Source organism: Lolium rigidum, chromosome 5 (genome assembly GCF_022539505.1).
Source record: "Lolium rigidum isolate FL_2022 chromosome 5, APGP_CSIRO_Lrig_0.1, whole genome shotgun sequence".
In the NCBI taxonomy this organism is placed as follows: Eukaryota; Viridiplantae; Streptophyta; class Magnoliopsida; order Poales; family Poaceae; genus Lolium; species Lolium rigidum.
In genome coordinates this window covers 38,949,940-38,962,248 of record NC_061512.1, presented here as the reverse complement: position 1 = coordinate 38,962,248, position 12,309 = coordinate 38,949,940, and the positions used below count along the sequence as shown (strand labels likewise).

Sequence of the window (12,309 nt, the reverse complement as noted above, 5' to 3'; positions counted from 1 at the left end):
CGGATTTTGAAATGAGAAAATTTGAAGTTTGATCTAATTCCAAAGATGAACAAATTTCGAATGTGAACAAATTTCGAAAATGAAAAAATTTTAAAAATGAAAAAATTTAGAATCAGAAAAAATTTCAAATATTAAACGAGTTTAAATTCAGAACAAATTTCGAAAATGAAAAAATTTCAAATTTTATATAAGTTGAACAATAACGAAATATTAAAATGAAGAAAGTAAAAGGAAAAATATTTTGAAGATCAAAAAAAAAACAAAGGAAAAGAAGGAGAAACCAAACAATAAATTTATAATTGGAAAAAAAAAGAGAACCTCATACTCCCCCGAATCTGGGTCTTGATCGCTACCTTCTTATCCATGCAACAGCAACGATATCTCTAGAAAACCAAGCAGCGTGTCGGGAGTAAAATGGGCCAGGCCCAGCTTGCACGTGGGGTATGCAGCGCGCCCGATAGAGCGGTGAATAGGATTCACCGCAAAAATGCCACCAATCTACTGATAGTTGTGCAACTTAATTTTGGGTCACAACATAACGGCCGGTGAGCGGACCGTAGCTCTGCGCCAGTCCGGCCCATGGATTCGTCGTACCCATCTTCTTCCTCCCCGCAGCCGCCATTGTTCTCCTTCTCTCTCTAGCTTAGAAGCCATGCTCTCGCTCTCCGCCCGCCCCATCCTCTTCCCCAAACCCAGGCTCCGCCGCCTCCTCCGCCACCGCCTCTCCTCCGCCACCGCCTCCTCCGCCGCCTCCGCGCTGACGCCGCCTACTCCTCGCACCCCCACCACCCCAGCCCCCGCAGACCCGACCCCGCTCTTCCTCCGCCCGCCGACCCACCCCGTCCCGCCCGCCGCCCTCGAGGCCTTCCGCCTCCGCGCCGCCGCGCTCGTCCCGCCCTCCGCGCCGCACCTCCACCGCCACCTCCGCTGGTTCCTCGCCGACGCCTCCAATCCCGACCCGTCCCTCCACCTCCTCCGCGCGCCGCTCGACGAGCTCGAGGCCCTGTGGCTCGCGCACGTGCGGGACAGGCGCCCGCTCCAGTACGTGGTCGGGAACGAGCACTGGGGAGGACTCGTGGTCGCGGTCCGGGACGGCGTGCTCATCCCGCGCCCCGAGACGGAGGCCGTGCTGGAGATGGTGCGGGCGGTCCAGGGGTTCGAAGGCGGGTGGTGGGCCGACCTCGGCACCGGTAGTGGCGCCATCGCCGTGGCCGTCGCCAGGATGCTGGGGCCCCACGGGAGGGTCTTCGCCACCGATGTCAGCGAGGTCGCCGTCCAGGTCGCCCGGCTTAACGTCCAGAGGTACGGGGTGCAGGTGAGAGCATTTCGGACTTCCACTTGTGGTTGGAACTGGGAAATTTATTTAAGCTGTTCGTGACCATCTTGTCTTGATAAAAAAATAAAATGAGATACTGAGCTAACTAATGAATGGTCTCATGGTTATCATCAGTCAGTGTGGTGAAGGAACTATGATTGGTGCCGAGAGGCAAGGTTGTTTCATGTCTTGATTTCCGGCATGGATAGCAAGCAGATTGAGTTACAACTTACAACTGAGATTTATGGTTGCGATGTTTTTTTTAGTTAGAACACAAATTAGTAGTAGATGTACTTTTCATAGTCATGGGTGTGAGTAGGAACTGAGATTTATGTTTACATCTACCTACAAACTGTGGGAGCTACTTGCTGCTCGTAGTCCCACAACTATTTCCAAAAGCAAAATTATTGGGTGCAGCTATGGCCTTTTAGCTGTTTTCATAGTAAACTTTATTTTGCCTTGTTAAGTACATGGACTCTCATTTCTAATATTGGGTTTGCTGCATTGAAAATAGGATAAAGTCGAGATAAGGCACGGCTCATGGTTTGAACCTCTAGAAGAGGTCAAGGGAAAACTCATGGGTGTGATTAGCAACCCTCCATACATACCAACTGGTGATCTACCTGGCCTGCAACCTGAAGTCGGTTGGCATGAACCAAAATTGGCACTTGATGGAGGCAAGGATGGCCTTGATCATTTGCTTCATCTCTGTGATGGGTTATCTTCGGCACTGAAGCCTGGCGGTTTCTTTGTTTTTGAGGTAAAATAACTTCAGATGGCATATCGACCACTGTTCATTGCCACTGCAAATACTGTTTAGCTGTTGTCACTTGATGATCATGTAGTGGTTGATGCATTTGCTTACATTGTCTGATGTTTATATGTAGTATATATCACATGACATGGTACACCACAAGTGTTGATTTTATATGTGTACTATCCTAATATTGTTACCCTACGAAACCTTGACTCGTATGCTCTACATGAGACAGATGCACATCATGTTTCCTCGTTTTTGCTTTTGTTACTTTTGCAAGTCCTGCAGGACTTATAATTGATATTTCCACTCCAAAAGATGTGACATACAAAATCTCTTTGTGTCTATGTGGCAGACAAATGGCAACAAACAGTCGGAGTTTCTTGTCGATTTCATAAGTACAAAGTGGAGTTCTTCTTTTCGCAACGTGGAGGCAGTTTTAGACTTTGCAGACATCAAACGTTTTGTAAGAGGATATCGCAGATGAAAAGTAAAACGTGGATGCTGATGCAATATTCTAGGAAACCACTTTTGTTCCCTCGTAATTTTTGGTAAGAACGGTCCAATTCTGACTTTTTTCCAGTGCAATAATAGCATGTAACATTTGGTTACAGTATGCTAGAATGGTGAAAACTGACTACTGAAGTTTCAGTATGCTAGAAAGGTAGTCTGAAGTTACAGTATGCTAGAATTGTGAAAACTGACTGCTGACAGTAGCCATCGAAGTCATGCCGTTTGCTATGTATGTACTAGAGAAAGCTTGGACATGTTGTAAGCTGGGACATATCATATAGCTTTAGGTTCTTTTTCGTTAGATGATGTCTTCTTGATATCCTAATCTTTCAAGGTCCGTGACAAGTGATACAAAACTACATGAAGCTTATCTTCTGACTTGTGATGTTATAACTTGCTGCTTTAAATTATATCTCCCTTGTGTGAAAGATATAAATGATGTCTTGTAGTTTATGTCACAAAGTGAAGACTCTAGATCCGTAGTTCAGTTCCAAGTTATGGTTGCAGAACTTAATGATTAGGTCAACTGATCATTATCTCTTGATGCTTAGTTTTAAGAAATAAGCTGAGCGTACTTTTTTGCACCCTTTGTAATTCTACTGCATATTCATGCTCTTAGTGACCCAATGTCCAATTAGGGCATTCTGGCTCATAAGGTTTTGTTGATTTCTGGTATCTGAACTTCCCAGTACTGCTGATTCCAGTTCCTGACAAGCTCTTCAGTTCTGATAATACCTCCAGTTGAGCTTCATGCATTGCAAGTTATTTTCTTGCACAATCATGATAGCACCACAATAAAATTCATGCGAGGGAAGTGCAGCAGGGTTGTCAGTGATTTTGTTAACAAAGTTTATGCAAAGCTGCATTTAGGCTTATACAGTGTGAACTGGCCATGGTTTCAAGCAATTTTTTTTTTTGTATATTTTTCTCTCTCATAGTCTGTAGTCTTGCTTATTGTTTGTGGTACATAACTCTGCTCTTTCTCTCCCTCTACTACTTTTCAGGCCCCCATTTGAAAAGAAAAGGCCCGTTCAATGCTCTGGGCTGGCTTCAGCTAGAAGCGAGCAACTCAATTTCATAATCCCCCTGGGGAGCTTATCGCTTGTGGTTTAAGCGTCTTGGTTGCAGTAATATATTGCAAGTCAATCATGGTCGTCCTTGTGCATGTGAGATGGTATTTTCTTGCCGAGCTGCCCTACCATGGATGGTCCAAGGAAGCTCTAGCTGGACACGAAGTCTTGTAGTAGTAGTTCACATACAAAAAGGTGTATCTGGCGAATTGTTCTTTTTTGCATGTTGGGTTGTGATGATGTGATTTTGGGGGAGAAGCTTTTGTAGCCTCCAAATTATTCCGCCGTCCACAAGCGAGCAGTGGGCTACATTATTTGTCTCTGGTGATCATTTTTGTTCGTCCCTGTCCACTACAGATGTATTGTGTACGGAAAACATAACATGTGTATACATGTGACAATATAAATATACTGCTGCGTCCCTTCTTTGGGCATCCAAAAAACTGAAATAAACATGAAAAGCTATAGAAATAAGCAGGAGCTCACGCCAAGATTGATGATGAGTGCCTTTATCGTGAACTATTTTGTTAGCAGCGTAGCATAGTGTTGTACGATCTTAGAGCATCTCCAGTCGCGTCCCCCAAAGCTATTTGGGGCGCGTCGGACCAAAAAACCGTTCCAGCTGCGTTCCCTAAAGCCGTTTTTTGTCCGGCGCGGTTCGATACGGTGTCCGGCGCCCCGAGCCCGTCCCCGTCCCCTCCCCGAGCCCGTCCCCGTCCCACAGGGGACGCACCGGGCACGCCGGACACAACGAAAAGTGAGGCGAAGCGACGCGGGCCCGACGCGTCAGCGGCTCGGAAGGCTAAAACCTCGTCGCCTACTTTTGGTCAAGCGACGTTAATGGTGTCCTTGGTTTCCCAGGCGACACAGGGACGCGTCTCGTCGTGCATGGCCACGTGGCCGTCCACGCTGGCGTTATTGCGTGCAACCACCCGCTGCCGCCGCTGTACATTAATACGCCATCCGGTTCGTCCCAATCTCTCACCGCTCCCAAACCTTCTCCTCGCCGCCGCCTCCCCCCCTCCCAGATCTTCTCCTCGCCGCTCCAAACAATGTCTACCTCGTCCTCCCGCAAGATCGCCGCGGCGAACGGCCGCGGCAGCCTAACCGTGGCGGAGGCGTGGGCGTTGTACCACGCCCGATATCCAGTCCCGCCGGACATGCGGCTGCCAAGCAGCGGCGGCTGGAAGATGGCCGTGAACGGCATTGGCGTCCCGCCGTCGCCGAAGCCGGGCACGGAACAATAGAGGGACGGCATCAACGCCCGGCGGGCTCAACTCACCGCCGAGGAGCGGGCGGATCCGACATGGGCGGCCAACGACAACGATGACTGGTGGACGACGTATTTCAAGGCCAAGTACGACGTCGAGATGTACAGCACCACCGGCCTCGTCGGCGGGCCCAACAGCTGGAACAAGGACGGCCGCGCCCTGTTCTGGGGTGTTCCGGGGCGCACCCTCGAGAGCGTCATCCGCGGCATCCGCAACGACGCTCCAAGGTTGGAGACGCCGCCGTCACTGCCATCGTCTCCTCGAGGAGGACCAGCGCAATGGTAGCCGAGGAGGACCACGTACTCGTCCTCCTCGAACTCTTCTTCCTCAGGACCGGCCCGATTGACGCCGTCCTCGTCGTACCGCTCGGCGCCCTACAGCGTCCCCAAACGAGTGGTGAAGGAGGAGCCGGCGAGGCCCGTCAACACGAGGCATGGCGGCAGCGGCAGCCGGCGGCAGCAAGAGAGGCGTGGCGGCGCCCTCCTCATCCCGAAGCCGGAGGTGAAGGAGGAGCCAGAGGAAGCGTCGCAGGCGGCACTACTGGCGGAGTACGAGCGGCAGCAGCGGCTCATCGCCAGCAGCGACGACCCCGAGGACTGCCCAGGGCGGCGTGCTTGGCGTCGATGAACGACAAGGACGCCTGGAGGGGCGACCTCGACATGGCGATCGCCATGTCCATCCGCGACTCCAGCAAGCCGCTCGTGGACCTCACCGACGACGGCGAGGCAGGACCAAGCGGCTTGGTGAAGGACGAGCCTGTCGACGAGCGCGTCAAGCAGGAGGTCGTCACCGACGACATGTACAACTTCCACCAGTACTACGACGCCTACGGCCGCCGCAAGTACTTCTAGATTAGGTTTAGTTTAAATTTAGTCAAATTTCGTTCGAATCTATGTAATATATGCCAAGTTTGGACGAATCTAATCGAATCTCGCTTAAGTTTAAAATTTCCGAAATTTTGTTTGGGGGACGCGACTGGGGAGCGACGTCCCCCAAACGCGACATGAATGAAACACGTCCCCCAAACGCTCAATCCGGCGCGCTTTGGGGGACGGTTTGGGGGACGCGATTGAAGATGCTCTTAGTTACATTTGGTCGCCAACCGGCTTGTCTATCTGGCTGGTGACCAGAGTTCAGTTGGCCACCGATGAGTGATCTATTTTTTTGGACACTTTGGCTGCGCTTGGCATTGTAGGATTTTTGTAGTCATGTTTGCTTTATTAGGTTTTGTTTGTTGTACTGTTTCTGTTTGGCTAACCAAAAAGGGACTTCAACTTGTGACATGTACAACAATATGATTCTCTAGGGGGGAAAAACTAGTCCATTTTAAATGACGTGAATTTGGTATGCTCCTGATTTGTTCATAGCATCGTTTCCTCGGAGCTGTCGGATTCTCCAATAGAAGAAGAGAAAGCTAGATACCATTACGACGTGATAAGCAAGGATTGAAGCACAAGGGTGGCTGCTCTAAAGGAATGGCATAGCCTTGATGGAGATGCCGTCTCCTCCTCTTCTTCAACCTTTAAGCCAACTCCTTGACTGAATCTAGAGAGTGAGAGCAAACTTGACAGCATGTGAAGTAGTTCTGCCCCTTTTCAACTATCTCTCCATCGTTGTCGATCCAGCTGAGCTGTTTCAACCAATCTCCTACGGGGACATGTTGTCTGGTTTGATTTGCTAACTGCTTGCTTCAATCATTATTTTTTATTTAATCTTTTCTTGCGGTCGTAAACGCGTGATTGAGCAAGATAAAATTATCATACTTGCATAAGTCACAAGGTGTATTAAACAAAATTAGAGACCATTAAAAATTTATGAGCGATGGCAAACTACATGATTAAGTAGGAGTAAGCACAAGTCAAGTCAAGAAAAGTATATTGGCAAGCTCAGTTATAACAAAGTACTGTCAAATTGGGGCCAAGTGTAGCTTGACTTTCATATTTATGAGAAGATGGCAATAGAAATTGCACTGCACCAAGTCAGATCAAGACATAAACTTTAAATTATGGTGGCTTGCAGTTTGAGTTCAGGATATAAAAAGTAGCTTTAACATCCGAATGCAGATTCTGAATGCCAGGTCAAGGCCCAAACAGTATGTATGATCGATGCTTCTGTTGAGCTCATGCCAGGTCAAGGAAACTCCTATCCTTGGTCATCTAGCTCTGATTTCATGACGCAATGCGTAATGCATCATCCTTTACTGATCTAAAAAAAATACTGTCAAATAATGTGAAGCAGCTGGAGATCAGGTATGCAAAAGAAAAAGAAAGAGGGAATAAAGGAGGATGTAAAGAGAAATGGCAAGGTTTGCTTTGATTGGGCCAAAACAGATCCCACAACAAGTGTCACACACACTCCTTGACCTGGTAGCATCTCATCTCATCACCACAGGTCAACTAGCAGCGTTGCTTGTCTTCCATCTCTACCATGCAGACCTATGATTTGGTAGCACCTCCCCCAATGATCAGGCATGTGGATAGCATGTGACTAATCTCATCCTGCAGGGAGCCTCAAAAAAAAAATCACATGCTGCACAAAGGTCCCCTAAAGAAGTCGATAATTACGCGACCTTAATTACCCGGATAATCTTGGAATTTTCTCATTGTTTGTTCATTGGTAAGACATGCCACATATATGTATCACTTGATAAATGGAGACAGTAGTATTGTCTTTCTTCATTGTGATTATTATTATTGTTATTAGCTATGGTTGTTCATCTCCCTCAGTGAGTGGAAGTGGTTCACAATGACAATACCATATTACTTTCTCTGGTCAGGCACTTTCCAACAGTCAGGCACCAAACTGTAACAACCAAGGGCAAGAGCTAAACCTTCAGATAAAGAAGAGGACGGTGGTGATCTCTTTTCGGTTATGTCATGTGTTTTCTCCTTTTTATCAACACTTGCAGCTTGTGGTACGCCGACACAAATAGATTCAGCAAAAAAAAAAAGATGGTTGGAAGGCAGACAAGCTGCATGTATGTATGGACCCATGGGCAAAGAAAGAAAGAGAGACCAAAAGGAGATAAAAAAAAGGAAAGAACCAATGGAGGGTAATACTCTCTCAGGACTTCGCATTCTCGGATGCACATAACAGTAGTTAGAGCATCTCCACCAGCGCCCCCAAATAAGCACCGGCAGGCAGGTGAGCCGATAGTGCTCCTACACCCCCTATTCGATAAAGGGCTGCCCACACCGGCGTTTCCAATAAGACTCCCTCTCCCTCCTCCCCCCCCCCCGGCGACCCCAGTTCTGGATGGGGTTGCAGACAAAATCGAGCTGTAGTACTGAGTCATCGAATCGAAGATGTTACCATATTTCCTCAGTGAAGATCTTTTTGTTAATGATTAAAGTATGTACAATAGTATAATAGAGATAATAAATAAGAATCCATAAATTTTCTAGCAATAATTTTGTAGTGAAGCAAGTGAAAAGGGCTTGGGATGTCTAAGTAGTATCATTCTATGGTTAAGCCGATGGTAAAGGTAATGGGTTAGTAGAATCGAGAAAATCCATGAAAAGGATCAGGATTCTACATTATTATATATGAGACTGTGATTTGGATCGGACTCAACATGGATTCTACTCGATAGGAATTCATAGAGGGATTTGGATCGACATGGTGTCATCAGATCATCAAATTGTAGGACTCGAGGAGTAGGATCAGGACTCAGACTACCTTGTTTATGAAGCCCTCCCGCGGTGTCCCGTCACTCTCACACCGCCTACCTCTTCACCATGTTGTGTATGTATGCCTCAAAAACCCCCCCCCCCCCCCCCCCCGACGACAAATGGCGGACAACTTCGAGGCTGACGATAGCAGGAACAACCACCACACTGGAGGAGCGACTGCCAATGGATTTGGCCCACATAATCTCACCCCCGACAAGGTATGAAATATGTAACACGTCAAGTACACATGACTAGTGGACATGTGTCTCCCAAGCGCATGCAAGATGGGCATCGACGGCATAGAGATACCACCGGCGCCAACCTAGGGAGCCGCCATTACGTTTTGGATGTGCAGTGCCACTACTGGGAGGTGTTGTCGCCGGAGCTGCACCTCGGCCTGGTCTAGGACTCTAACAACGAGGCGCATTGGATCCAGGTGTTCCATTGCCGGTGCGCAATGGAACTTGCCCGCTATGACGAAATTGCAGTACCAAGGAGCAACAATCTGTAGGGATACGTTGCATAGAAAACAAAAATTTTCCTACCGCAAGAACGCAATCCAAGCCAAGATGCAATCTAGAAGATGGGAGCAACGAGGGGATGAACGAGACTAACCCTTGAAGATTTCCAAAGCCTATAAGAGTAGGCTCTTATTGCTGCGGTAGACGATCACTTGCCGCTTGCAAAAGCGCGTAGAAGATCTTGATCACGGTGCCACGATCGGGCAGCACCTCCGTACTCGGTCACACGTTCGGTGTTGATGAAGACGACATCCTTCTCCCCGTTCCAGCGGGCAGCGGAAGTAGTAGATCCTCCTCGGAATCCCGACAGCACGACGGCGTGGTGGCGGTGGTGGTGGAGATCTCCGGCGGAGCTTCGCTAAGCATATGCGGGAGATATGGTGGAGGAGGGGCGCTAGGGTTTGGGAGAGAGGGTCTAGGGCGCCGGCCACTTGGGGGCTGCGGCCTAGGAGGGCTTGGTGTGGCCGGCCCCTCCCCTATGCCCCTCATTATATAGGTGGAAGCCCCAAGAGTTGTATCCCAAGTCTTCGAATAAGACCCCAACACCAAAACCTACCTTTGGTGGGAAACCTACTCAAGATGGGAGTCCCACTCTAGGTGGGATTCCCACCTTTCCTTGAGGGAGGGTGGCCGGCCACCTCGGTGGAGCCCACCCGGGACTCCTCCCTTAGGGTTTGGCCGGCCAAGCTTGTGGAGTCCCTCCGGGACTCCACCTTCCATAGTGCCTTTCTTCCGGACTTTTCTAGAACCTTCTAGAACCTGCCATAAATGCACCGGATCATTTCCAAACTTGGAATATGACTTCCTATATATGAATCTTATTCTCCGGACCATTCCGGAACTCCTCGTGATGTCCTCGGATCCCATCCGAGACTCCGAACAAAACTTCGAACTCCATTCCATATTCCATATCTACTTAAATGACATCAAACCTTAAGTGTGTCACCCTACGGTTCGTGAACTATGCAGACATGGTTGAGACTTCTCTCCGACCAATAACCAATAGCGGGATCTGGAGATCCATAATGGCTCCCACATATTCAACGATGACTTAGTGATCGAATGAACCATTCACATACGATACCGATTCCCTTTGTCACGCTATATTTTACTTGTCCGAGGTTTGATCATCGGTATCTCTATACCTTGTTCAACCTCGTCTCATGACAAGTACTCTTTACTCGTACCGTGGTATGTGGTCTCTTATGAACCATTCATATGCTTGCAAGCTATTAGACGACATTCCACCGAGAGGGCCCAGAGTATATCTATCCGTCATCGGGATGGACAAATCCCACTGTTAATCCATATGCCTCAACTCATACTTTCCGGATACTTAATCCCACTTTTATAACCACCCATTTACGCAGTGGCGTTTGATGTAATCAAAGTACCTTTCCAGTATAAGTGATTTACATGATCTCATGGTCGAAAGGACTAGGTAACTATGTATCAAAAGCTTATAGCAAATAACTTAATGACGTGATCTTATGCTACGCTTAATTGGGTGTGTCCATTACATCATTCATATAATGACATAATCTTGTTATTAATAACATCCTATGTTCATGATCACGAAACCATGATCATCTATTAATCAACAAGCTAGTTATAAAGAGGCTTACTAGGGACTCTTTGTTGTTCACATAACACACATGTATCAATGTTTCGGTTAATACAATTATAGCATGGTATGTAAACATTATCATAAACACAAAGATATATTATAATAACCATTTTATTATTGCCTCTTGGGCATATCTCCAACAGTCTCCCACTTGCACTAGAGTCAATAATCTAGTTTACATTTGTAAAGATATAACACCTTGGCCTTCCGGTGCTTTATCATGTTTTGCTCACGGGAGAAGTTTTAGTCAACGGATCTGACATGCTCAGAAACGTATGTATTTTGCAATTCATTTGCGTCTCAACGCATCACTCATTTTCCAAATGAGTCGGCATTAAATATGTTTGGTCTTCTGGTGGAACCTTAATTCCGCGGTCTGAAATATGTCACTAATATTGTCATACACAATATAGCTTCAAAGTTCTGACAGACTATCGGAACTACACCAAGTTCTCAAAGAACCTCTTGACTTAACATCCTCAGTCATTGTCAAAACAATGACATATTCTGTCTTCGTTTGTAGAATCCGTCACAACATTTAGAACTCTTCTAAATCTAGCATTGTGCTACCTTTTAAACAACACTTAGCCTAATTTCGAGATTGAAATTTTATTTTTATATGTGACACAACCAATATCGGTGCAAACACCTTACAGCGATTTGTTTGTCATTTCTCCATACAAAACTATTTATATATCCTTGGTTCTTCTAAAGTACACAGGGATATCTTTACTGTTTGTCCAATGATCATCACATGAATCATTCTGGTATATGCTCCTAACATTTTAGAGCACATGACATCTGATTGTGTACATATTAATTGTGATCTAAATCACTCATGTGTTTTTACTCATTGAGTGTCAGATACACTCAAGTTTTGTTAAAACTTCACATGACAAGAACATTTTCTTAATATTTCTATATTGAACTACTTCAATATCCTTTCTATGTACTTTGTTTTAAACTTATTATGTGTTTCAATCTATCTTCATAGATCTTGACACTAAATATGTTTCGATCCATATCCTTTCATTGAAGTTAATTCTCAATGAAACCTTTTATAATCAAGTATATAATTACATCATTTATAACCAACTATATGTATCTACATAAAGTATTATAAATATGTCTCAGCGCTCCCACTTAATTTCTTGCAAATGCAAGCCTCTTCATCGTTTCTGATGAAATCAAAAACTTTTTTTTGACTATTTCATCCGGTGAAGATTCCAACTCCGTGATACTCACTTCATCCAATTGAAGTTCGTTTACCTATCTAGTATTCCACGGACTAGCAAAACAATTGGTTGTATCTTGTATACACCTTTAATACACACTTCGTTAAGTAATGTATTTTGCCATCCTACTATCATATCTCATGAAAGAAATATGTAGCGATTACTAGAATAATCCACATAGACTATAAGCATTGCTACGGAAGATCTAATCTTATCATAGTCAACTCTTTGAACTTTGTCGTAAACAACTTTTCGACAAGTCGAGCTTATTCAAGGATATTCCATCCAAGTCCATCAATTTTATAGATCCGTTTACTTTCAAAAAGTAT

At 46.1% G+C, this 12,309-nt stretch overlaps 1 protein-coding gene across 1 annotated transcript; it reads left to right on the top strand.

The window, feature by feature from the left end:
* Positions 1–652: 652 nt before the first annotated feature.
* Positions 653–3,983, top strand: LOC124653625 (release factor glutamine methyltransferase-like). Its single transcript, XM_047192688.1, has 4 exons — positions 653–1,315; positions 1,830–2,075; positions 2,428–2,623; positions 3,590–3,983. The coding sequence occupies exons 1-3, from the start codon at positions 653–655 to the stop codon at positions 2,557–2,559; spliced, it is 1,041 nt and encodes a 346-aa protein (XP_047048644.1). The 3' UTR covers positions 2,560–2,623; positions 3,590–3,983.
* Positions 3,984–12,309: the final 8,326 nt, after the last annotated feature.

Excerpts from the sequence above, each read along its gene's own strand:
- LOC124653625 (XM_047192688.1), top strand. The coding sequence starts at position 653 with ATGCTCTCGCTCTCCGCCCGCCCCATCCTCTTCCCCAAACCCAGGCTC. Across the intron at positions 1,316-1,829 it reads TCCAGAGGTACGGGGTGCAG|GATAAAGTCGAGATAAGGCA; the intron begins GTGAGAGCATTT and ends CATTGAAAATAG. Across the intron at positions 2,076-2,427 it reads GCGGTTTCTTTGTTTTTGAG|ACAAATGGCAACAAACAGTC; the intron begins GTAAAATAACTT and ends TCTATGTGGCAG.